Source organism: Podarcis vaucheri, assembly GCF_965113315.1.
Source record: "Podarcis vaucheri genome assembly, chromosome: 1".
NCBI lineage: Eukaryota > Metazoa > Chordata > Lepidosauria > Squamata > Lacertidae > Podarcis > Podarcis vaucheri.
Genome location: NC_138759.1, coordinates 119,756,191 through 119,783,942, shown reverse-complemented (window position 1 = coordinate 119,783,942; position 27,752 = coordinate 119,756,191). Strand labels below are relative to the sequence as shown.

At 41.6% G+C, this 27,752-nt stretch overlaps 1 protein-coding gene across 1 annotated transcript in view; it reads right to left on the bottom strand.

Annotated features, from left to right (window-relative positions):
• The window catches only part of LOC309525014 (dynein axonemal heavy chain 11-like), a 227,395-nt gene that overhangs the window by 144,957 nt on the left and 54,686 nt on the right, over window positions 1-27,752 (bottom strand). Inside the window, exons 24-34 of the mRNA XM_082210341.1 lie at window positions 24,199-24,355; window positions 19,112-19,257; window positions 18,884-19,000; window positions 17,841-17,979; window positions 14,928-15,020; window positions 12,316-12,510; window positions 8,046-8,123; window positions 7,326-7,458; window positions 7,089-7,216; window positions 3,383-3,531; window positions 1,070-1,220 (exon numbers count right to left, since the gene is read on the bottom strand). Of these exons, the coding sequence (XP_082066467.1) occupies window positions 1,070-1,220; window positions 3,383-3,531; window positions 7,089-7,216; window positions 7,326-7,458; window positions 8,046-8,123; window positions 12,316-12,510; window positions 14,928-15,020; window positions 17,841-17,979; window positions 18,884-19,000; window positions 19,112-19,257; window positions 24,199-24,355 (1,486 nt within the window). The remainder of the gene's footprint in view (window positions 1-1,069; window positions 1,221-3,382; window positions 3,532-7,088; window positions 7,217-7,325; window positions 7,459-8,045; window positions 8,124-12,315; window positions 12,511-14,927; window positions 15,021-17,840; window positions 17,980-18,883; window positions 19,001-19,111; window positions 19,258-24,198; window positions 24,356-27,752) is intronic.

The following is a 27,752-nucleotide window of genomic DNA, read 5'->3' as shown; positions in this document are numbered from 1 at the left end:
TTCCCCCTACTCCCAGGATTTCCAGAATCTTGCCCTGTTCCACCTTTGCATGTGCGCAGAGACAGATGTACACACACACACACACACAGAGAGAGAGAGAGAGAGAGAGAGAGAGAGAGAGAGAGAGGTTTCTGCAATGAGCACTGCTGTAGTCCTTCTTCTGGTGCAGAATCTATGCAAGCAAACTTTATTAAATTAATATGTTTTTAAAAGTCATGGGGTGGGGACCCCAACCACACACCCTTTACCACTTTTAGAGTGCAGATGTGTGCAGATGACTCAAAAAATAATACCCAAATGCAATGCAACTGCTGTTCAAAAGACCCACATCTAAGTTCTCTAGTTTGAGTTTTTCTGCCTTGTATGTTAGGCACAAAAAAACCTGTTTTCATTTCTGGCTTTTGTTTTTTCCTCATAGAAAAATAATGTGATCCAGAAAGCTTTTTTTTAAAAAACACACACACAAAAGCTTCATATAAAAGCATTATTCAAGTGCATAACTTCTGCATTCATTCAGAAATGCATATGGCATTTTAAAAATAACATAACTTAAGGAAAGTAAGGGCTTGTCCCATATAATGTCTGTTGGAATTTCATTTGCTTGCTAAAGTAACTTCAGATCAAGCAACGGTCTGTCCAGAATTCTGTATAGCAGTTAACACTCCTAAATTGTTGAGCTCAATTTTATCAACAGCCAAATAACTTCATTGTAATTATGGAGTCCGTTTTAGAAAATGAAGGAACACCGACCTCACCTCCAAAGCGTTCCCATATTTCTTTTTTATATATACTACTTGTATGAACAATAACTTGACTCTATAAGAGTCTTAAGAGTAGTCTTTTTGACTTTAAATGAGATTACTGTAGAGGATGGCATCAGCCCTAATTCAGGAGGAAACAGTTACACAATCTGTGTCTGCTTTGTCACTTGAATCACAAAACACAAAATGTTAAGCCATGCTGTGATTATAATGAAGTTCCTTCACACTAGGTCTGCATACTTGAACACTCTCACAATCACATCTCAGGAAGAGTGGCAGTCTGAAGATCCTGCTGCAGTTGTTGTTACCTGAACCATGCTGTTCTCTGGAACGGGGGTGATGGTTTTTAAGTTGCAGCGGACTTGCTCCAAGCAGTAAGGAACATATTTGTCAAAAAGGATGGTTAGATTTGCCCTTTCCGTCTGTGCTTTGCGAGTTTCAATCCAGCTAGTCACATATCTGTGAAAACAAACTTACTTTAAGGTGCTTCTCCTCCCCTTAAATCAATTGCTTTTGTTTACTATGTTTGAAAGCGGGTTTATGAGAAGAGTAGAGGATTGTTTGCGGAGCTGCCTAGTGCTTTTACTGTATGTCCTTAGCTTGGTTCAGCCTTATTTTACTTGCTGAAATGCCTCTCCGAATTACCTTGTTGTTGGTGATCCGTTTCCAACTGATTTGGCCTTGTAGTACAACTGTGACTAAGTTACTGCTTCATTTGCCTTCCCAAACCAGTGCCCTCCACATATTTTGGACTCCATCTCTCAGTAGCTCCAACCACTATGACCAGTGACCAGGGGTGATGAGAGTCAAAGTCCAAACCATTGGGAGGGCTCCTGATTAGAGAAGGCTGCTTGATTCTGTTCCAGGGGTGTGTTCTTCTGTCAGTTAAAATGTATGACTTTAAATGCCTTTTTTTTTACCCCTAAGACACACTCTCCCTCAACCTGTCATCTTTCAGATGTTTTGGATTGCAACACCCCTCATCCTTGACCATTGGCCATAGTGTCTGATAGGAACGAGACTGGGAAATGCTGTTTTAGAAGCATATGACATTTCCATGGATGTTGAGGGAAATAACAAATGTAATTTAGAGAAGAAGAAAAATTGCCACTCGCATTCCGTCACCTCCACACCAATAAAGCTTTTCTGTCTGAGCTTTCTCCAATTCTCCCAACACCTGGCATTATTAGTTCATCCCTCTTCCCCACTGTTTACCTATAGGATCTGGGGTTACCCCTTGACTACCCCAGACACATTTTCCTCTCAGTGTGGGTCATCAAACTTTGTGGACCAGTGGGCACATTTCCACCTGCAGGCACTGAGTCAGCAACCCCTGTTCTGGACATTTCCCCTATGTTCTCATACCCTGTGTCTCCCTAGAAAGTTGCCTTCTTCACACTAAAGGTCTGGCACCAGTCCTCCAGATTTTCAGATAGAATTCTTCCCCAGTCCTGACAAGATACGCTAGGGCAGTGTTTCCCAAACTTGGGTTACCAGCTGTTTTTGGACCACAACTCCCATCATCCCTGGCTAGCAGGACCAGTGGTCAAGAACGATGGGAACTGTAGTCCAAAAAGAGCTGGAGACACAAGTTTGGGAAACACTGGGCTAGGGACTGAACCTGGGACCTTTTGCCTTCAATGCAGGTGCTCTACCACTGAAATGTTCCTTTCCCCATATTGGAGGATGTCCCCATGGCTCACATGGACTATACTACAGCTCTAGTAGCAACACCAGTGCACTGTGGCTCCAATGACAAGTTCCTTTGAACAATACTGATCAGCTTAATCTCTGAGGAAACAGCTGTTCACTCAATACCATAGAGTATATAGCTGACAGTAGTGATGTATGGAAGTGAAAGCTGGACCATAAAGAAGGCTGATCATCGAAGAATTGATGCTTTTGAATTCTGGTGCTGGAGGAGACTCTTGAGAGTCCCATGGACTGCAAGAAGATCAAACCTATCCATTCTTAAGGAAATCAGCCCTGAGTGCTCACTGGAAGGACAGATCCTGAAGCTGAGGCTCCAATACTTTGGCCACCTCATGAGAAGAGAAGACTCCCTGGAAAAGACCCTGATTTTGGGAAAGATGGAGGGCACAAGGAAAAGGGGACGACAGAGGACGAGATGGTTGGACAGTGTTTTCGAAGCTACTAGCATGAGTTTGACCAAACTGTGGGAGGCAGTGGAAGACAGGAGTGCCTGGCGTGCTCTGGTCCATGGGGTCACAAAGAGTCGGACACGACTAAACAACTAAACAACAACAACATACAGCTGACAAGATGACAGCTCCATGAACAGAGCATTCAGCAAGCTGTTTGCTGAGTTAAGAGTACAGTATAGCGCAGCAGCAAATGAGATCATCACTACCAAAGGAGCAAGCATGGCCATAGGCATTTTGGACAGCATAGGTCTGTTGTCCGATCCAGGGGGGTTCTTCATATATTCTTCCTGGCCCCAGAGTTGCTGGCTCAAGGTGCACTGAACTGCCATTCCTTATGTGATTGCTTGTTAAATGTGTGTCTTGCCTTTCTTCAAGCTGGCTAATGAAAGAGCACAAAATGGGTAATATTGCAAAGGGCACATTAGAAGTACAAAAAGCAAGGGAGGTGGTACTCACGGACTCCAGCCTAGATCCTGCGCATTTACATAGAGGATGCCAGCTCTCGACACAGTGGCTGGAGTTGCTGCCCGGAGGTGGCTTGTTTCAAACACCAGCCGCATGGAAGGTGTTAATGAAATTCGTTCGTTACTTGCTAAAGTCAGAACCTAAGCACAGAGTCATTACAATTTTATTTTAGTAGGTATTTGCTTTTCAAATTAAGTTATTAAGGTTCTGTTGTGGTTTCTTTTTAAAAAAGTAAGAATCACAAAACACATGTTCAGCTATAGCTAATACACAGGAATATGATTTTATTTTCCAATGAGTGTTATTTGTCAGTTTAAATAATATCCCTTATATCTTTATGGATATCTGCCGTGACATTCAGGAAAACAGCAGAAGAATGAACTCAAACACTATCCAATGAGAAGACCTCTTGCACAAGACACATTGAAATTAATGAAAGTGATACTGTGCTGCTTCAATTAAACATGTGCAGGAGAACTTCCCTTTGGACTGTCCTTAATTTCTTCGATGTTTTTATAAAGCCATGTTAATCGTCATTTCATTGAAAAGCCAACTGATTCCCTATCCACTTACCCAGCAATAATCACAATGGACAAAAAGGTAACTCTTCTCTGCAATTTTGTTTTGCTGGCCTTACACAAAAGGATTCTTTATTGTCAGTGGGAATAAAATCAATATAATATCTTGATTCATGGAAAGAAATTTATGTTAGGGATGGGTTGAAAAACAGCAAAACAAAAGGGATAACAATAGTAAATCATCATGAAATCAAACCTACAATTTATGAAGAGAAGAAACTATGAATTAAATCTCTTAAAATTGAATAAGCCAACAATGGTGTGGTTTCAATGCACATTAAACAAAAGTTCAGGCAATAAGGAAGAAAAAAACTGGCTATTTTTCTTTCCAAGATGCTGTTCTTTGGTCCCTTGAATTAAGTAAAGTAAAGTAAATATTAAATAAAGTAAATTAAATAAAGTAAAGATGAAAATGTTACATTTTACTAAATCAATGTACTGCTGCAAATGCAAAAGTAAACTGAGGCTTTGTATTTCACACAATTATTTTAAGGCTAAAGTGGTTGGAAAAGAAATAAATTAAAAGGTGTTGTTGTCAGTTGCTAGCAGAAAGGCTCTCAGAGATAGCTGTTCAGATATAATGCTAAACCACAGTGTGGTATTGCTTGAATGTGCATGAGGCTTCTGTTCTCTCATCTCTCCACATGTGCTCTGTTATCATCCTACCCTTCCTTTTACAAGGGAAACCACAGTTTCCCGTGTCTGCAATGGGGAAACCATGGCTTATCTGCAAAGCATAACTGGATGCCATGTTTGCTTGTGATTTCCAATTCCATCTTAAAGGAAAACTGGTTTATGCAAAACATAATTTGCCTCCTTTAGAAGAAAAAAAGTAGCAAAACATGTTTGCTGTGAAACAGGAAGTATCGGGGGAGAAAGGAAGGGAAGGAAGGGTTTTTTTGTTGTCTTACTGTAACACCAATATCATGCCTTGGCAATATATCTGAACTGAGCTAAAGAGAAATCCAGTTTCATCTACTACATCATTTAACTATAATTGAAGAGAGAAATTAAACTGTTTTTTCCCAATCCTTCGCAAGAAAAGAAATCCAAACACATGATTCCAAATGCAAACTTATCAGGGGGGGGGGGGGAAATCAAGTATTTCAAGAGTAACGATGAAATCGCGAGAAGTGGAAGGAATTTGGCTGTGAGAATGAGGAATGTTTTATGGCAAACTGGAGAAATAGGCCATACAAGATATGTTGTAGATCCCGTGTGCTACAATAGAGCGATGGCCCACAGTGGGCTTGGATAACCTGTTTCAGTGTGATCCATTTTTATCTTCTATGATTGTACTTGCCATCAGGTGCTATTCTTCTGGTGTTCCTAAGGGGCGGTGCAACGCTACACATCCCCTACTGAGTACTTTAGCTTAAAAGCTACAATAGAGTCCTTAGAATCTAACAACAAGAGCTATTCTAGGAGCTGGTTAGGAAAATGTGATTTAAAGGAGGTTTCCAGCATTGTGTGAAATTAGGGCAAAAAAAAAAAAAATCTCTTTTCAATTTGCACAAAGTATCTCAATTCCAACAGTTTGCTCTCCTGCTGTTGTATCCATCATAAAGAAAGGCCAGGACGCCGTGGTGAATAAAGGTGACATTTTAATCAATGGAGATTAATACATACTAAAAAAAAAATACAAAATGATTCAGCTTTCTGCTCCTCCCACTTCCAAGGTTGAACCATGAACTTTCCACTTTTACTCATTTTAGTTAAGGAGACATTCTCTCTCTCTCTCTCTTTTACACTAAATGGGTGTTGGTGGTAAGTCTAGGTCATGTGGGTTTAGATCTACTCTTTATTCCAAAATACATAATTCTATTTTGGATGCTATTGGTATCTTTAAACCTCGAATTATATCACAGCACAACCGTACTGGGTCTATCAATGAAAAAATTATTTCTCTATTAGCACTGTCTACTATAAGCAGGAGCCTTGGTCAATGTCGTCTATAGGAAAGGGTTGTAAGTGTTGGTATAATAAGGCCAGAAACAGATTTTAGGTTTTTCTCCACCGAGTTTTGATACAATAGAGGCATCATTGCCCGTAGTGTGCTTATTCTTCACACTTTTGTCTCCTTTAAGAAACAGTCTTTGCAGGTCTTATGTCAATTCAAAAACTAGCAAAACCTTGTTGAGTAGAGATAGTAAGTGTGCATGATTACAGTCTATCTTTCCACTTGCAGTGTCTGAAGTAGCTTGCAAATATAATAAAATTAACAATTCTCACCTACAGATGCAAAAAAAACCCAAACGATAAGCTCTAGATTAAGAGGCATTGACAGGAGAACAGTGACATGGCCAGGACTGGGAAAATAACACAAATTTGACACCTAAATCAGGTGAATGTTTCCTGTGAGGGTGTCCCATAAATGGGGTTCCATAGCAAAACCAGGCCCTTTATCCTTTAACACTACTGTACAACCTATCTTCAGGGGCTTGGGGTGAGAGGCACTCAAAGATTACCTCCAGGGTCACACAGGCAAAAGCAGTCCTTCAACAGTCTTCTAAGGTAGCCTCATGTCTGATGCTTTTCACTCTTTATCCTCCATCCAGACAAGGAAGAAGCATCATGAGAGTTCAAGGACACATTCTAGCCAGGCAAAAACACTTGAGGTGTGTAGAAGGCCAGTGAAGGATTTCAAAGGCCAGATAAAAATGTTTGGAGGACTGTATCTGTGTCACCCCATCCAACCAAGCCTAAGGTTCCCCACTCCTGCTTTACAGGAATCTAAGATGGATGCTTAAAAAGTAGAGACATCACCTTGCCAACAAAGGTCCGTATAGTAAAATCTATGGTTTTCCCAGTAGTGATGTATGGAAGTGAGAGCTGGACCATAAAGAAGGCTGATCGTCGAAGAATTGATGCTTTTGAATTATGGTGCTGGAGGAGACTCTCGAGAGTCCCATGGATTGCAAGAAGATCAAACCTATCCATTCTGAAGGAAATCAGCCCTGAGTGCTCACTGGAAGGACAGATCCTGAAGCTGAGGCTCCAATACTTTGGCCACCTCACGTAAATCCGGCACTGCAGGAAACACTGTACATATTTAGCAAATGGACCAGAAGAGTATCTCACCTGCTCATCACAGCCATGTTAAAGAATGTGATACACACCTTATTGTCATCCATGACAGTGTTGAGTGACTCAATCCACATAGGATCAATGTCACCATCCAGGACAATCCATTTGGGGCCATCATGTGTGATGCTAGACAGTTCTCTCATCATGGAAGAAAACAAGCCTTCAAAACGATGAAAACAAAAATTAGTTTTTTAAACAACAACAAACTTGTATGTGTTTGTATATGTTAAGATGTGCAATTTTATTAAGCGTATAATGATTGGAAATACCATCTTTCCACTCCCTTGTTGAAGGGTGAAGAAACCCAAAAAGTTCATCCGTTGTGACAGCTTTGGGGTTGATATCATTCCATGCTGGCCTCAGCTTCATATTTGAGTAAGTCGCGTGTAGTGTCTTTAATATCTAAAGTAAGAACATTTTATCATGCCAGTTTCACAATCAAGCAGTAGCATCAGTTAAAAGGCATCCTTCAGAATTATTTGCTGTTCCACGTGCAACAGAGAAGTTAACCTGAATATATATCTAACAGGTAACTGCAGTCAGTCATTACCACACACACACACCCTGCCGCTAGTTGTATGTGTGCAATATATGTGTTTCGCACATTCACACTTTACATCTTAGGCCCACTTCCTTAAGTGTGCATGTCCTCAGTATACCTATCCATAGGTTTCCTTCCTTGCAGCACTAGTGATAGTTCTTCAGCTTTCCTCAACCCTGACATAGGACTTCAGTTTTATGTGCTCTGCTCCTACATATGCAAGGAAATGCATATATACATCTGGGATATAAATATGTAACCGGATTTGGGGGGAATGAAAACTGATGAAGTTGACATACCCCACCAACACAAGAATATCAATTTCACCGAGACTATTGAACACAGAAGTTTCATCAAAGCGGCAAACATCTTGTAACCTGCATTACCGATTCATGCTCTCTTTATTGCTATTTGTTTGTTGGAGAAATGGGTGTATTCTTCATTTTACCTGGCTTTTCCCTGTTCCAGCATTTCCAACCACAAAGACCGAATGCCTGACAGCCAGTAGTTCTTCTAACTGCATAACCTAAAAAAGCCGTTCAAGAAAATTAGGGTGGGTAGGGTTTGGAATTGATATAATGGCGAACATATTTTACAGGCATAGCTATGTATTAAGAAAACTGTAAGAATGAAGGAGAAGAATCGGAGAACACTTTTCTTTCCCATTTCAATAAACACCGGTCCTATTTTATTCTCTCATTCCTTAAAAAAAAATGCCCCTCTTTTACTCTGTTCTGCCGCAGTTGTGGAACGTATTCAGAAAGACACAAGTCAGATTTTCACTGGGTGTGTTGGACATGCTCTGTGTGATTTTACTACTAAAGGCTGAAAGAATGGAGTCAATAGCAGCATCAACACTACATTGTCCAGAACTACATTGTCTCTGGTTTTAGATGAACAATGAACAATAGGACCATTCCATTAGGTTTTGATACTTCTGCAGCAGGGAAGGCATATGGATTATGCTGTGTTGCGAAATATTACATTGAGATTAGACACAAGTGGTATAAGGGGTTATGTTGGGTGGTTAACCTGTGACCTTCTACATCAGGGTCTTCTACAAACTTGGGTCTCCAGCAGTTTTTGGACTACAGTTCCCATCATCCCTGACCACTGGTCCTGCTAGCTAGGGATGATGGGTGTTGTAGTCCCAAAACATCTGGAGAGCCACAGGTTCCTCACCAAGCCAGCCCAACTTTGATCTACAAGCCCAAACCACCTGACATATTAGTTAAATTATTATTATAATTATTAATTAAATTTCTATACCACCAAAGATCACAGGGCGGTTCACAACATAAAAATTAAATGTGCAACATAGGTTTCACTATATTGTCTCAGCACGTAAAGGTAAAGGGACCCCTGACCATTAGGTCCAGTTGTGACCGACTCTGGGGCTGCAGCGCTCATCTCGCTTTATTGGCCGAGGGAGCCAGCGTACAGCTTCCGGGTCATGTGGCCAGCATGACCAAGCCGCTTCTGGCAAACCAGAGCAGCACACAGAAACGCCGTTTACCTTCCTGCCGGAGTGGTACCTATTTATCTACTTGCACTTTGACGTGCTTTCGAACTGCTAGGTTGGCAGGAGCAGGGACCGAGCAACGGGAGCTCACCCCGTCACGGGGATACGAACCGCCAACCTTCTGATCGGCAAGTCCTAGGCTCTGTGGTTTAACCCACAGCGCCACCCACATGTCTACTCAAAATATAAGTCCTACTGAGTTCTGTGGAGTACATGGATACAGGGCTGCAGCCTCGCTGAGAGTATTGAAGGTCGTTTGGTAGTTTGAGTTCACTTGCAGCGTAATAAATAAAAGATTGTTAGAAGGAAAGGAATGTCATTAATATCACAGAATCACAGATTTGGAAGGGACCCTGAGGATCATCTAGTCTGACCCCCTGCACTGCAGGAATATGCAGCTGTCCCTTACGGGGATCAAACCTGCAACCTTGGGGTGATCAGCACCAGGCTCTAACCAACTGTTATTTTTCATTCCCTATTACAGTAAAACAAAACTAAATTTAAACACAGCTCTTCAGAGGTCTCTTGCTCATGCTTTCCTCCCACCAAGCACCTGCAGAAGACACAAGGGACTAAAAGGGTAAACTCTGAAAATCTATTTTAGGGAGCTTGGGAGTCATAAAGGGTCGTGATTTATTGCTAATTTTGCTGCTACTGCATCTGGGCTACAGATACTAATTGGAGGCGTCTTGCTTATGGAATGCCCTCTCCCCCAGGAGATGAATCTGGAGGTGGCATAGCTTTTAAATGCCAGACCACGATGCCTCCAATTTACCCAGATATTTTGTTTTATTTTAATTCAGTGTCCAGAATACTTTTATGTAGGCTGAGTTTGTTCTGATGTCTTAGGAAGCAACCCTAACTCTCCGATTTGTGCTGCTAGAGGGTGTTAGAATACAGAGACAGGGCCCATACACCAGCAGTGGGGGGTGGGGAGGACCCTTGCCACCATAGAGGTCCTCCGTGTGGCCATGGAAAGGAAAATAAAGCCACTAATTTGGGAAATGGGTGGGGGGGGGCTTAATGTGTTGCTGTTTCATTTTACTTATTTGCCTGTTTTTATCCCATATTTAATTATGTGTACTGTCCTGAGAGGGATGCGGGTGGCGCTGTGGGTTAAACCACAGAGCCTAGGACTTGCCAATCAGAAGGTCAGCGGTTCGAATCCCCATAACGGGGTGAGCTCCCATTGCTCGGTCCCAGCTCCTGCCAACCTAGCAGTTCGAAAGCATGTCACAGTGCAAGTAGATAAATAGGTGCTGCTCCGGCGGGAAGGTATACGGCGTTTCTGTGAGCTGCTCTGGTTTGCCAGAAGCAGCTTAGTCATGCTGGCCACTGGCTCCCTCAGCCAATAAAGCGAGATGAACACCTCAACCCCAGACTTGGTTATGACTGGACCTAATGGTCAGGGGTCCCTTTACCTTTACCGCTCTGAGATCTTTTGAACAAACAAATAATAAAATAAAATTTATTTTAAACTGAAAAGCAGGTAAGAGTGCACACAGATATGTCATTAACCACACCGGTGTCTACCTTCCTCAGTAGCACGCAGCACTACCTTAACTATGCCTACTCAAAACCGCATCCTACTGAATTCAATGGGGCATGCTCCCAGGTATGAGTGGTGCGGGTGGCGCTGTGGTCTAAACCACTGAACCTCTTGGACTTGCTGATTGGAAAGTCGGCGGTTCGATTCCCCGCGACAGGGTGAGCTCCCATTGCTCTGTCCCAACTCCTGCCACTCAAGCCATTCGAAAGCACACCAGTGCAAGTGGATAAATAGGTACCGCTACAGCGGGAAGGTAAACGGCATTGACGTGTGCACTGGGACCCATCACAGCGTCTCATTGTGTCAGAAGCAGTTTAGTCCTGCTGGCCACATGACCTGGAAAGCTGTCTGTGGACAAACGCTGGCTCCCTCGGCCTGAAAAGCGAGATGAGCGCCACATAGTCGCCTTTGACTGGACTTAAGTGTCCAGGGATCCTTTACCTTTTTACTTTTTACTCCCAGGTAAGTGAGCTCCCGTTGCTCGGTCCCTGCTCCTGCCTACCTAGCAGTTTAAAAGCATGCAGTGCATGTAGATAAATAGGTACCACTCCGGCGGGAAGGTAAACAGTGTTTCTGTGCACTGCTCTGGCTTCGCTAGAAGCGGCTTAGTCATGCTGGCCACATGACCTGGAAAAACTGTCTGCAGAAGTGGACAGCTCCCTCAGCCTGTAAAGCAAGATGAGCGCCCAAACCCCAGAGTTGTTCGCGACTGGATTTAACTGTCAGGGGTCCCTTTACCTTTACCTTTAAGTGCAGTTAGGACTGCAGCCATATGTGGAAAGTTGTAACCACAGTCTATAATATTTATCGTGAACGATTATCTGATATAAGCAAACAGAAGAAAGGGTGACCCCCAAAAAACAGAAGAAAGGGTGACCCCCCCAAATCTCACGCTAGGTGTCTATCGATATTTCTAAGCTATTAAAAAGGACAAAGAGAACAATATTTGCTTTGCTTCAGTGAGGTTTAAGTAAAACAGGCTTCCTTAAAATCAAATTATAGCACAGTGATAAGGGGATGGAATAGGGCACTCACTCTGGTGACTCAAGTGTATCATTTGCTCAAAGGGCAGGTAATGATGAGAGCAGGAGTAATGAATGCATACTTGTTCCTCCCTCCTCTGTAACCCCGGGAACCTGACCAGTTCTTCCTCACCTCCCAAGGGTAGAAAAGCCAGTCTCCTTAGTCATTCCATCTTGAACTTTACTTAGGACAAAAGCTAATGTTAACTTGTGTGTATATTGATGATCGGGATTCATGTCTAGCAGAGGCTAAAGAGAGATTAAAATGTCTTTTGTTTTTTATTTTTAAAAAACCCTTTAAGCAAAGTTTTAATAAAATCCAGGGCATCGAAAGCTAGACATGGGTGCTAAGATGGGCAGAGCATTACACACCGTGGGATTATTAGTGTGGTTTAATTCCCACAAACTGGAATTATTTCCTGATATTGAAATGGAGACATTAAAAACATTGTGGCCGCTTCTAACAAGGAAACAGGAAGCCCAATGCTTTCGCTTACTGCTGAACCTCGTAATAGTCTCAGCCAGATGTTGGAACCTACAGGCATCAAACAACAGTGATCATTATAGCATTCAATCACCCCATTTAGAATGTTCAACAAGCTAAGCAGAAAGCCATTATTTCCACCTTCAGGATAAAGTTTTCCTCGGGCTGCAAATGGAGTTCTGCAATGGACTGGCGCACCAGCTGTTCCAACTTCAGATCCCTTTTCCGTGGAACTTCCAGCAATGGAAACAAGTCGTTGATCAGGCCCAGGAATATAGGGGCATCATTAGTGACTACCTTCGGAAGATTAAAATCCCTGAGGGCTCTCATCAAAACCTTCAGAAAAACCAACATGACACTATAATTAAATGAAATAATAACAAACCATAATATAAGGCATAAAATTAACAAACATTATGAATTAATCATACTTAAACAATTACAACCCATATGGCTTGTTAAACTCAATCTGCTACCTGCGGTGACATAAGACTGGATCCTGTAAACTCAGTGCTACAACATTTCCCCCTCCCCACCATCAATCACGAAGCAATTATTTAGTGTTGTGATTGAGAAAATGGTGTGCTAAAGCTGGCATTCTTGTAACATGGGTTAGGTACATCGTGGGGATGTCTGCCAAATTCTCTGCCTTGTTTAATAACCACAACATTCCATTAACATACACAGGTATATTTCATCCACTTAGACACCAGTTAAGCAACAGCCCAAGGGACCCGGGTGGCCCTGTGGGTTAAACCACAGAGCCTAGGATTTGCCGATCAGAAGATCGGCGGTTCGAATCCCCGCGACAGGGTGAGCTCCCGTTGCTCGGTCCCTGCTCCTGCCAACCTAGCTGTTCAAAAGCACGCCCAAGTGCAAGTAGATAAATAGGTACCACTCTGGCAGGAAGGTAAATGGTGTTTCCGTGCGCTGCTCTGGTTCGCCAGAAGCGGCTTAGTCATCCTGGCCACATGACCCGGAAGCTGTGCGCCGGCTCCCTCGGCCAATAAAGCAAGATGAGCACCGCAACCCCAGAGTCGGTCAGACTGGACCTAATGGTCAGGGGTCCCCCCCCCAAGCAACAGTCCAAGCCACCCAAAAGCATAAGAGAAGGGTGCAAACATATTCTGTCCTACAGGAGCTTAGAGTCTACATTCGACAACATGGTAGACCAGGAGTTCTGAAAGTGTGGTTCATGAACCATCATGAGCTTCACTCAGGTGGCCAATGGCAGAGAATGTTCCTTTCCCAGAGGTATAAAGCTGCAAGTCAGGGATGGTCCAAAGTGGGGGAAAGAGGATGGCAATGCATTTGAAAGGAGTGGGAAACCAAATAGGCTTCAGCATCTAGCACAGTGACTTACAATCGCTAAACAACAGGCAGAAAAACCATTAAGTGGTCCACCAAGACCCTCAGCGATTTTCAAGTGGCCTGAGCAATTTTGGGCAGCTGGTTGACAGGGTCAGAAAGGAACTTTTCTCTCTCAACCTGATTGGCACTTAGTCGGGTTATTTTTCCGCCTTTCCCTTAGTGAAATTATGGCTTTATTTTGTTAGGTGGCAGTACATTGTCTGGATGAGGGTGGAAATCGCATTGGTCAGGATCAACATAGTATAGGGCGGCCCCCATAAGGGGCACGAGGCGAGGATTTGAAGGGCCATTAAAATATTGTTCTAGATTATCCCAAAGGGGGGAGGTTTTTCACCAACCAGAAGAACAAGGATCTTTCTTACAGTGAAAATAGGCCTATCTCTGGAATCTCTGGCTTGGGCGGGTAGAGATAAAGAGCAACGTTGAATGGATTTTATTGTAACCCCAGGAGGAGGGAGGCTAAAACAGGAGGAAAGGAGGGACTAGACATACGTGAAACAAGGAAGTACAAATATGGAGAAACGAAAGCTAAAATTCTATACCATTTCCCATAGATCACGTTTTCTCGGAAATCAAATGATCATCTGTCCCAGAGGGTATAAAAAGGGCTGGCAAGCCCAGAGAGGCAATGAGCATCAGCCTGTCTGTACCTTTTTTTGTCATGCCAAAAAATAAATGATTTTACTGCTGTCTAATTGACTCTTTGAAGCGATTTCTGCTGCTCCAAGATAAAGGAACAAAGAGAAAGTTCTAACAGATTGACCATGGCAAACTCAAGTGTAGGTTAAGTATATGCCTGGTTGGAATCTGCACCCTGGTCTTCCAGTGAGACCTTGCCTGCTTGGCTTGGCTTGGCTTGCTTGTTGGCAAGGTTGAACACTGGCTGACTCTCGTCCTACAGGTTTGGTGCAATCCAAACCCAGCAGATCCATTCCACCAACATGGGGCTTGTGGAATGATGAACTGATCTTGGGACCCAATGCCATGCCAACCCTTGCATAATAATAATAATAATAATAATAATAATAATAATAATAATTTATTTGTTCCCCAGCTATTCTGGGCGGCTTCCTGCAAAATATTAAAATACAATAATTCATCAAACATTAAAAGCTTCCCTAAACAGGGCTGCCTTCAGATGTCTTCTAAAAGTCAGATAGTTGTTTATTTCTTTGATATCTGATGGTAGCGTGTTCCACAGGGTGGGTGCCACTGGGCAAAATGCAAGGGGGAAACACCCCCATGAGATTATACTAAAATATGAGGTTATATTAAATTTGATTAAAATGAATCAGTAACTGATGAAATCAACAGTTTTTTGAGAATTAATCTTTCTTAATCCTTATCAAGTGAATCAAGATGAAAATAAGTCAAAGGGTAACCTGGTCTTCAGGTTTGCTTTGGTCTTCTCGTTTCAGTGATCCAGCCACAACTAAAACGGATTTTATAGCTCTAAGACCCCAGTCATAATGATCCTATGGAAGAGAAACAAACCATCAGTAAATGCCTCATTTTCCTGCAGTTTGCGTAGCTTCTTTGACCTCATACACCAGACCTTTAAAGCATATGCAAAGCGCACACACACACAAAGAATCCTGGGATTTGATCAGTAAACTACGGTTCACCAGAGAACAATTTTTAAGATTCCAATAGGGCATAAACAAGTCAATTAAGTGCATTCTATTTAAGGGAACAGTCCACAGCGCTGTCTTCAATGGGTGTTTAAACGCTCATCTTCTCTTCCCGGGGTACTCATTATAGTTCAGAGAGATGGGGTAGGGGTCTTTAAAGCAGAATTCTCAGCATCCTCATACAACTGAAATTATAAGGCACAACTGTTAAAGTTAGATGAGATCAATGTAAGTTTGTAACATACTGTAGGTAGGCCCAAGACGCTAAATTTGGGTAACATAGTACCTGTCATCTATGAAATCATCTTTGAATGTTTCACAGCACAAGTCTACGCAGGAATAGATCCATTCAGTGGGATCTACTCCCAGGCAAGTGTATGCAGGATTGCAGGCTTAGAATAAAGGCTTCCTCATGCTAACCCTTACTTCTACCGTTACCATAAGCTTAGTTTACGGGAATATATATACAGGCCAACCATTCTATAAATGCACTCTAATTTAATAGTTAGTATCACTCAGACCTAGTCTTCACGCTTCCTAGCAGAGGTCCCAACTTGAATAAAATATTGGGTGGCCTAGGTAAGCCCCGCCCCATATAACCAATCACATGATGTGGTGCATGCATATCATTTTAATGGCAATGCCCATCAACTTGTGGGGCAGGCCCCTCAAATATTTTATGGGGGTGTGTGTGAAGACCCCTCAGCCCCTAGGAGTTGGCTCCTATGCTTCCTAGAATGATCCAGTAAGAGGCATAATTAGCCAATGAGCATCGTGTCCTATTGCTTAATTAAATAATGAAAGCAAAGTTCTTGGTAAAACTATACTAAGGATTACAATGATCTTTTATACATTGCCACATAATCATTTTAGAGTGCCAAGACAACTAATGTGTAAAAAAATTACAATTTAAAACCCTGCCCGTTCCCCAGATGCTATTATTAGCTTAAGATTTCCACAGATTCACCATGGAGGCGTGTTGCACGAGCAAAGTGTAAAAATACAAAAGAGGCATGAATGATTAAGCATGTCTGATGCAGTTCTCATGGTTAGTCAAAAATTAGACTACTCAACGTGTGTGGGCAGAAACTGTAATTTAGAAATAATCACATTCTGATGTAGAAGAAATTTTTGGCATCGGACTACAATCCCCTGGTTTAAAAATACTTACAAACCCTTTTCTTCCATTGTCCTGATTTTCCCTCCTGAAATGTTGGAGAGAATGTTTTCCCTGGCCCTACTGATGCTCCTTTCTGGAGCTGCCCATGTAGGCATGTTAAGTCTGAAGTAGGCCGGTGAAATCCTGCCAATCTTTCACAGAAATGAATTAATTTTTAGTTACACTGAGAAGTGTGAAATGTGTAATTAAGGGACTTAATTAAATTAGGAACCACCTAGTGTATTTTAAGAGCTGTTGTTTTTCTTAATTGATTTTAAAAGAATGATCCTTAAATGCACAGTCAAGGGTTGCTATTATGCTTTAATGTTTTATTGTGTAAGAAACCTTGAGGTTCCCTTCAAGGGTGAAAAAGTACAACATAAATGTAAAAATAAAGAAATAACTTTGATTTTATTTTATTTTGGTGTGGCCCCCAGTTCCTGGGCAAAGCATCTTCAAATTTTAGGTTATGCTAAGCTGAATTACTTGAGACTGACTTTCACAAATGTGTGAGAATTATTGGTCTGGCGTTTAATACATTGCCAATAGTAACTGTTAATAATCTAAATTAATAAATTGTATTCATTGCTTTTCCAGCTACCTAAAGAACTGTAGAATTAGCATTTCCCATTTCACAGTTCTGATTAAGACCCCTAGATCCTTTTTCAAATGGACTACTGGCAAGCCAGGTGTCCCCCATCTTAGATTTGTGCAGCTGGTTCTTCCTGCCTGAGTGCAGAACCTTACATTTACTGAAATTAATTTTGTTAGTTTTGGCCGAGTTAAGGTTAAGGTCATCTTGAATCCCAGTTCTGTATTCTGTGGCATTACCTACCCCTCCCAGTTAGGTGTCATCTGCAAAGTTGTCCTGTTTGTACATAGACATCAATCTTTGCTGTGGAATTTCCCCTCCCTCACCTTACCCCCAAATCTGCTCCAGAGGTTTGGGTGGAAAACCATAACAAATGTTGGTGGGCCTGAAAGGAGCAGCTGAAGTTCCATTTCACTAGTGGAAGTCCTTGTTGAAGCTATGCAACTTTGTGGGATGTAAGCCTTTGTCTACTATGTATATTTAGTATAATTTGAGGGTTGTATTCAACTGACATTTACTCAGAGTGGACCCATTGAAATTAATAATCCTAAATTGTTGTTGTTGTTGTTTAGTCGTGTCCGACTCTTCGTGACCCCATGGACCACAGCACGCCAGGCACTCCTGTCTTCCACTGCCTCCCGCAGTTTGGTCAAACTCATGTTAGTAGCTTCGAGAACACTGTCCAACCATCTCGTCCTGAATTAGCTATGGCCATTAATTTCATGTGTCTACTCTGAGTAAAATTTAGCTGAATACAACCCTAACGTATTACTTTTTAAGACATTGTTGTTTTGAACTGTGTTGTAGTTTAATGGTTTAGATAGATCTAAATGGTTTAAATAAATACATAAGATATTTATTTTATATATAAAGGTATTCAGTTACTAGCAAATTCAGACCGAACTTCAGCTACCTGTTTTGAAAGAAGTTCATGGCAAAGTTTGTAGAGGCAAATGAACTTTCTAGAAAGCAATCGGGCATCCACAAATCCTTCCGCCACCAGCATTATTTCACAAATAAGTTCAAAGTCTGGAATCACCATTGCACAGGGTCTGTGAAAATTAATATAATGCATTAAACTGTGAAAATTCACAACACAGCTCACAAATTACTGCACAATCCAAACCTCAGATCTTCCAGGATGGGATCCAGTGGGGGAATCCATCCTTTTGCTTCTCTACCTCAGCCAGTCTCCTGCTGACACAAACCTTTCCCTTACATCTACTGAACATGCATTTTTATATGGATTTTTAAAATAAAAGTTTATGGATTAAAATGGAAATAAAATTGAATAGATCTTTTTCTTTGGCAATCACTCGTAACCAAGTAAGATTGTTTTCCATGAACACGGTCCTAACAGTGAGTCCATAAGTGACTGTGGAGGCCAATTCTGGATCCACACGTCCTTCCACAGCGGGGACATAGGTTTCTGTTTCCGGGTGGGTGTTGATCACGGTGAGGGTTTGCCAAATGTGCCTTCCCTTAGCATATAGAAGAACACATGTAAAACATGGACCAGAAACAGACTGATTCACCCGTTCGTAATTCTTTTAAACATCAGGAATAAAAGATGTAAAATAAATGAGTTGGATTCAGCATTCCTTTTCTGTACAAAGCAAGTAACCTGTGCTGATAGAAGGGCTTTGTCATGACCCCATAGTCTAGCCCTAACCAGATCAGCCAGTCAGAGGCTGCAGAGTCCAGCTAAGGATACAGACTGGGTTCATGACCCTGATCCTAGTGGCCAGGAGGCTACTAAACCAGAAGCTGGTTTGTCCACTGGACCAGATTCCAGAACATCAGAGCCTAGATTGTCTAAAGAGGTTGTGGAATGTCTTGTCCAAGAACAGACCTTATTGCACAATGGTTATGCAAGCACATTACCAGCCAACTTCGTTCTGAGGTTCCTTTTTTGTACCCAACACAATGCATATTCCTAGATCATTATATACTTACCGGAAAAGAGCTTTAAGGTTTTCTGGAAGTTCTGTTCTTCCTGCATAACCTGGATTAAGAGTTATGAAGATCCCCACGGTTGCTTTCAATTCAATACTCTCACCTAAAAAATTGAATCTGCGGAAATGTGTGAGTGACACTGTTACAAGCCTCACACGTTAATAATGGGTGGGAAATAAATAATTAAATGTGGGGAGTGGGAAAGGGGGAGTCTTATTCTCAGCCTACCTTTTCTTCTTGTGACGGATGGCATCCTGAATAGTTTTAACCTGAACAGCGACGACAGACAGCACCTCCACAGAAATGCGGTTGAACTCATCAAAACACCCCCACACGCCAGTTTGGCACAAACCTTTGTAGATATTTCCAATTGACTAATAATGAAGAGATGGCAGACAGGAGGGGAAAAATAAAAATAAAAAAATCAGTGGCTGAAAGCTAAGCCAAAATTACTGAAGAGAGTTTCTGATGCTGAAGCAAGTTTAAAAACAACTGCCTTTGTTCATTATTTTAAAAATCTTTTGTGAATGGCAAGCTATAAATGCCACAAACAAATAAGCAGAAGGCTAAAGGAGAGGCTCGTTCTTTTACTGGAGATCCCAAAGCAGCATTTTACATTTTCCTAAGGATGTAGCCTTGTAAAAGAATGATATAAAAGGAACAACATCACTTGATATACATAATCTAATCAACAATGCTGACTAAAAATAAAAATAAATTAAAAATTAGGCATCTCTCTTCACCTTCCTTTCTGTCATGAAAATGCCCAGATGCAAAAACTGTGTGTTGCGTATAGCTCCTCACCACATAACTACAGTCACACTAGCTTTGAATTAATGAATTTGGTAAAGAAAAACAATACAGATGGATAGGTCCCTTCCCACATTCTTCCTGCACCCAAAAGTTTTTAAGTGTAAGCTGCCCTGGAACTTTGTGCTGAGGTGTGTCTTATAAACAAATGGATGTTTCTGGATTTTGTTGGAAGCCGCTTTCATGCCACTGCCAGTAATAGATGAGTTCACCAGCAGATGCATTCTGAATTAAAGAATTTGGAAAAGAAAAAGACAGGGCTACTTCTAACAACATACTTTCCTTTCATAACAAATGTTCCTGGCCTAATTCAGTGTGGTATAATATGATTATATATATATATATATATATTAAAAAAGCAAGTCCACTTGAGCCACTGATCTGCAGGGCCAGCTTTTCTAATACATTAATTTTAGAACAGCTTAGTTTATGAACAACTTGGAAATAGATTGCTTCAAACCTGGAAGGAGGTATTCTGGTTTGTGAACTTTGCCTTGGAAGCTGTTCAGTGTGTTCCATTTGTAAATTGAGTCCCCTGCTGCTGATCAGAGGCTTCCTGTTGAGTCTGTCAGCTGTTGTGTCCCAAGCACCCACACAACACAGAGCTATCATTTTTGCCATTTTTTGTGTTTTTGTTTGTGTGGCCTTTTCGGTTTTTTGACTGTGACTTGTTCTTTGTTTTATGTGACTGACTTGTGAGTGTGGCTTGTGACCTTGTTTTTGTGACTTGCTTTTGTGATTGTGTAGAACCCAGTTCAGCTACTGATTGATTGATTGATTGATTGATTGATTGATTGTGTGACTGCAGAAATGGATAAAAGCCCCTCATCCAAACAATGACTATCATCAATGCACGTAAGGAATTTTTTTTTTTAATTTTTATCATCTACAATACTGTCTTATTTTATAGTACAGTACTTTGATTATTATGGGACGCAGGTGGTGCTGTGGGTTAAACCAGAGAGCCTAGGACTTGCCAATCAGAAGGTCGGTGGTTCGAATCCCCGTGACGGGGTGAGCTCCCGTTGCTCGGTCCCTGCTCCTGCCAACCTAGCAGTTCGAAAGCATGTCAAAGTGCAAGTAGATAAATAGGTACCGCTCCGGCGGGAAGGTAAATGGCATTTCCATGCGCTGCTCTGGTTCGCCAGAAGCGGCTTAGTCATGCTGGCCACATGACCCAGAAGATGTTTGCCGGCTCCCTCGGCTAATAAAGTGAGATGAGCGCCGCAACCCCAGAGTCGGCCACAACTGGACTTAAATGGTCAGGGATCCCTTTACCTTTACCTTACTTTGATTATTGCTTTCATTTTATGGATCAATGGTCTCTTTAGATAGTAAAATTCATCTTAAATTGCTGTTTTAGGGGTTGTTTTTAAAAGTCTGGAATGGATTGATCATTTTAGATTGCTTTCTATGGGAAAGCACGCCTTGGTTTTAGAACGTTTTGGTTTTGGAATGGACTTCCGGTACAGATTAAGTTTGGGAACCAAGATACCACTGTATGTTCTCTTCACTGAATAAACACCACACCCAAGCCTATACAAACATGCTGTGTGGTGAAGGGTATTAGTTAGTCACTGAGGAAGAGGGCGCAGGCACTTAACTGAAGAAAGGCACAACACAGAGCAGGATACTCTCTAGTGTGAAAGCCTGCACTGATGCTTTGTTCTTTATTGTCTGTGCAAGTCCAAGATGAGCTGGAATGAACTTTAATGGAAGACTTGTCTTCTTCACACTAACAGTGAGCTTACTTTGGGTGAGGCCTCTAGCTAGTGCAGATTCCAACGTGTTGGTTCGGATCCAAATGTAGGCATCTGTGAATGGAAGGGCTAATTCTACCTACAGAAGGCTTTTGATCAAGTGGAAGGATACAAGCTTTGTCGGACTGGTCATGTTGTGCTGATTTTCATCTTCCAAAGCAACTACTTTATTCCAAACTTAAAAATGGAAAGTGTGATGCTGGTGGTCAACAAAATAGGTTTAAAGACTGTCTCAAGGCAAATCTTTAAAAATGTAGTATAAACACCAACAATTGGGAAACACTTGTCTGCGAGTGCACTTTACCAAAAGTGTCATGGACTTTGAAAATACTCAAACTCAGGACGCAAGGGAGAAACATGCTAAGAGGAAGGCATGCTTGGCAAATCCACACCATGATCAACTCCCACCTGGAAACCAATGTCCCCACTGTGGAAGGACGTGTGGATCCAGAATTAGCCTCCACAGTCACTTACAGACTCACTGTTAAAACCGTGTTTATGGAAGACAATCGTACTGGGCTACGAGTGATCGCCAAAGAAGACGACAAGATTGCAAAAGAGAGGGAGGGAGGGAGGGAGGGAGGAAGGGATTTTCATCACCAGCCACACACTAACCCGGCAGCTGTCCACTGCTTCCAGGTGTCTCCCTCAAACCACCACAGCAGATTTTCAGATGCTGAAGGGTGATGGAGCAATATGATGAAATCGCTTCTCCCTGCCACTGGCCCCTTCTGCTTTCTGAAGGTTTTCTGACAGAACTCTGCTCAATGGAGGCTACCATTGGTGGTGGATTCACAAAACTACTCCAAACGTTTTCCAGCCCTGTTTGCAATAAGGGCTGGACTCCAAAGATGACAATTTGCAGTAACATCTATTAGGCTCTTGGTTATTTGTGGGCTGATCTACAGGCCAGAAAATCTCTCCAAGCACAGGTACCGCTGCCCATCTCAGTTTCTCAAGGCTCATGGAAGGAAAATGATTTCCCTCAATTCTCCAGTACTATTTACCACTCTATTAACAAAGCTAGATGCAAATGTTTTCATGCTTTGTAAATTTTTGGAATTAATTAACAGAATTCAATTAACAAGACCAGGGGTCTACCTATTTAATTTTCATACTCATATGATCTCTATTATCATCACATTCAAATCACTTTAATGTATGTATCTGCACATCAGTCCTATGTGCTGGGTTGCTTCACTGAGTTATTTCGCACATGTATGATGCTGCACCAATTTATTTATTTTTAAGCACTATTTCAATGAATGCTACTTGAGCTATCAGAATACTTTTAATAGTATTACTCTACAAATTTGAATATGGTTCATAATATTATTCTGGTTAATATTATTCCAGCAAAAGTTATTATGGCATCATTTCACACAGCTATAGCAGAGAGCATGTTTCATTTATTAGAACGGTGCACTGGCAGTTAAAATTCGGACCTCACAAATGTTGTAATATTAAAATAGTGTGGTGTAGTGTAGTGGTTAAGAGTGGTAGTCTCGTAATCTGGGGAACCGGGTTCACGTCTCCACTCCTCCACATGCAGCTGCTGGGTGACCTTGGGCCAGTCACACTTCTCTGAAGTCTCTCAGCCCCACTCACCTCACAGAGTGTTTGTTGTGGGGGAGGAAGGGAAAGGAGAATGTTAGCCACTTTGAGACTCCTGAAGGGGAGTGAAAGGCAGGATATCAAATCCAAACTCTTCTTCTTCTCTTCTTGTAATATTAAAACAGCGTGTATTTTATTATTAATGCCTCGTTCTGGTATGGCAGGCTACTGGACAGCCCCCATGGCAGCCAAATATGCACACCTTAAAAAAAACACCCTGGCACATAAACCCAAGGCTGAACTTTTTGCATGTCCTGTATGCAGTCCTGCCCTTTGGAACACAAGATAGGACAGCACACAAGTGCAGTTGAATCTTATCTTCTGATGTAAAAAATAATAATAATGGAAGAATTAGCCAGTTATCTGAAATGTCACCTGTGTCAACTATACATGTGACAGTCCCTTCCATGCCTGCAAGCAAATTGTATTGACAAGAGGTGCTCATCCATCATATCCCTATGTAAACGGGTGACCATTTGATCTGAGTGTCTTTTTAATCCTTAATTAGAGGTGTTCATAACAGTAGCCCTTGACTTGAAGAATTCATCATTAAATTTTTGCTTTTTCTTCTTTTTAGCACTCTCTGGGTTGCGTCCAATGATAGTCCTACTCAAAGTAGACCAGTTGAAATTACAGTGGTACCTCGAGTTACAAATGCCTCAGGTTACAAACGCTTCAGGTTACAAACTCTGCTAATCTGGAAGAGTTACCTCGAGTTGAGAACTTTGCCCCAGGATGAGAACGGAAATTGTGTGCTGGCGGCGCAGCAGCAGCAAGAGGCTCCATTAGCAAAAGCACGCCTCTAGTTAAGAACAGTTTCAGGTTAAGAACGGACCTCCGGAATGAATTAAGTTCGTAACTAGAGGTACCACTGTAAAACACACAACTAACTTAGGTTAGTTAATTTCAATGGGTCTACTCTAACTAGAACTAGCATTAAAGACAACTCATTGAAACCTTCCCTCACACACAAAATAAATGCATTAATAAATATTAACACTTTTTATTTACACACGTCATATTTCATCATTCCAAGACTATTTACAGATGCTAGTCATCATCCAGTTTGTTAATCTGCTCTTGACAAGAATAATTTTTTAGGCAGTAAATATTTTAAACAAAAACCAGTACCTTATAATCCATTTGTTCAGAGCAGTTGAAAACATAGACCATCATTCCAAGAGAACGGCCTAAGTCCTTGGTGGTTTCTGTTTTTCCTGTTCCTGCAGGGCCTGACAGCGCACCACTCATGTTCAAGTGAAGAGACTGTGTCAGTGTAATATAGCATCTGTAGAAACAGAAGCATAAGTTGCATTCTGACATGGGGTTTCTTGCATTTGTTTTACTGGCTATAATTGCTAGCACTTCTAACCTAATTTTTAATAAAAAAATTCCTTCCAGTAGCACCTTAAAGACCAACTAAGTTAGTTCTTGGTATGAGCTTTCGTGTGCATGCACACTTCTTCAGATACAACAGATAATTTTTAATGTTCCTTTTTATAACAACAACAACAACAACAACAATTTATTATTTGTACCCCGCCCATCTGGCTGAGTTTCCCCAGCCACTCTGGGCAGCTTCCAACAAAGATTAAAAATACAATAAAATGTCACACATTAAAAACTTCCCTGAACAGGGCTGCCTTCAGATGTCTTCTAAAAGTCTGGTAGTTGTTGTTCTCTTTGACATCTGGTGGGAGGGCGTTCCACAGGGAGGGCGTCACTACTGAGAAGGCCCTCTGCCTGGTTCCCTGTAACTTGGCTTCTCTCAGTGAGGGAACCATCGGAAGGCCCTCGGTGCTGGACCTCAAAGTCCGGGCAGAAGGATGGGGGTGGAGATGCTCCTTCAGGTATACTGCACCGCTGTGGGCTTTTTAATCAATATATACTGCCATGTCACAATACATTTTAAACGGCAGGAAAGAACTATATGCTGGTATACTGCCACCAATTTCTTCAATGCAAAATTCCCAGGATTTACTGAGTTGGGGAAATTGCAAACAGAGTTGGCTCTCTCTCCCCCCCCCCCCCGCCCTGCCCCCGGAAACAATTAACGTGGAAAGGGGCACTAATCTCTTTCTAGATTCCAATAGATTTCTAGAAGTGGTTTTTATGCTGTGTGAAAGATCACATAAAATGCAATGAACAACTAAGCGAATGTCGTGGAGATCAAATAAAGTGCCGTCTGAGCCCAGTCATATTTCTGTACATCAGAAAAGGCTGCAGAAGAATCACATTAAAATCTAGCCAACAATGCAGATGAGCAGGAATAAAGAGTACCTGAATATTATTAGGCCGTAGTAAAGTAACTACCATATTGTATCATTCTTGCCAACCCTGGCTAGAGTGAGCTCTCCAGGGTTCTGTTCAGTGATGACTCACTTTGGATTGGACTGGACTTCTGAACTGACATTACTCTTCAAAACCTAACAGTTTAGCTCAACCTATGAGGATCCTGAGGACCTTTCTACCACCACCCCTCCAGAAAGCCAATGCAAGGGAAGGCAGGAGTCTACTAGACTCCACATGTTTAGCATGTTAAACTTCTCTGTTCCTCTTTCTCTACAACTTGCAGTGCTTAGCATGTAGTGTAAGGCACTTGGTAAACACGGAATAAATGAAGTCTGTCAATTCATTTGTACAATCAGCACTTATTTGCATATTATGCAAATTTTGAAATCCAGTAGCCTATTTAGTCATGTCTTGAGACACTGGGCCTCTTCCAACCCACTCTCCTTAGCATCTGCTAACCTAGATCCCAGTACAGTGGTACCTCGGTTTAAGAACTTAATCCGTTCTTGATGAAGGTTAAGATGTCAAGGTTTTTAGAATGAAAGGGTTACAGCGAGATAATACCAGATTGAAGGAAATGCTAGTAAGACATACCTTTGACAGAATTATTAGAAGTTGCTGAAAAACTCTGGGCATTGGGATGCAGAAAGGGGAGGTATGGGGCAGTCTGAGGAACGAAGTTTATGAAAAGTTGTTTATGAAACTATACATGTTTGTATGTCTTTGTATATGTTAGTACTGTCTTAAATTTTTTTGTAAAACTAATAAAAATATCTTTTTTTAAAAAAAGAACTTAATCCGTTCTGGAAGTCCGTTCTTAAACCGAAACTGTTCTTAATGTGGGATGTAAACACAGGAGCAGTCAATGACAACATTCCTAGAGTGTACATGGAGAGGGATGTCTGTCCAGCAAGCAGGTAAACTTCCTGGGGACGGACTTCCTCCGCATGTGACCAGAGGTGGGTGTGGCCTCACCTGTGCAGGTAATGAGAAAAGCACAGAGCAGGCAGCCATCTCTCTCTCTCTGCCATCACCTTTCGAAGAAGCAGGATGCCCTCTTGGCTCTCAGCCAAGAGAGGAGAGGGCTATCCTCCTATAAGATAGATTCTAAGAGTATTTTACCTTTTTAAGCCTGTCTGCCGTCTGGGATCATATTGTGAACAGATCGTGAGTAAACTCTTTTATACTTTTATAAAGACTGTGTTGTGTCTTGTATTTTAAGAGGGAACAAAGGGGAAACTACCAGAGTAATTATTATAGAGGTTCTAGCGAACCTGTGCACACGTTACCGTTGCGAACTTAAAGGGGAATGTTTATAAACTCTGCTGATATTTTGGGAACTTGTTAGCACAAGTTGGATAAGGATATAATTAGTCAATATATCCTCTCCTGCACCCCAGAACATTCCCACAAAAGGGTTAGTGGGCCCAGTATTGCATATTTCTGCGTATTTTTGAAGGATTGCATTGGATTGTGATTTTAAGTTGAGTAGTATTTTTCTGAGTTAACTTCCTGGTAAGCACATGGTCCTTTGTTCCATTGTGCAGTGGGGATTAAGCAACCCCCCCTTCCCTCAGAGTTCACAGTTACCCAAGGCAGTGAAGAATTGTTTTGTATTTTGAGATTTTTGAGATTTTGATTTTGAAATTCTGAGAAATTTTTGAAATTTTGAAGTATTTTCAAATTTTGGATTTTAAGATGGCTAGAGCAGCTTTTGATAGTGATGCAAAGCTTGGAATGCCTGTGCTGAATGAATACAATTTCATGCACTGGAAGCAGCGCTTGATAGCATGTTTAGATTATAAGCATATTTTGGAAGCTTTAAAGCCTCAGTCTACAGGATCGTCTGAGGAAGATTTAGCCAAGATAAGTGCTTGGAAACGGATGAACAGCGAAGCTAGACACATAATTTTGAGTGGACTTCGTGATGAGCAGCTATCATTAATAAATAGTACAGATGATGCATCTCAAATCTTAAGAGATATTGAGCGCGCATATGGAGAATCTAGCATAAACAGCTTCAGAAACTTGGTGTGTAAATTAACCAGATTGAGGATGAATTCAAAAGAGGAATTCACAGAGCACATCAACAAGTTTACTGAGATTATTCAAAGAATTGATCTGACTCCCAAAGCTTTTGATGAGGATACAAAGATAGCATTTTTGTTATCATCACTTGGGCCACGCTTTAGCGCATTTGTAAGTCTGATGGCTCATAGACAAGGTCTGACTTTTAAAGACTTGATTGGTTATTTAAAAGAAGAATGCAGAGATAGAGCTGAATCTCCAGTGAGAAATGCTAGAAGCAAGGACAGCAGTTATGCATCTAGGCAATGTACAAAGTCCAAAGAGATGCCTAAGAAAGTGATTTGCTTCAATTGTAACAAAGAAGG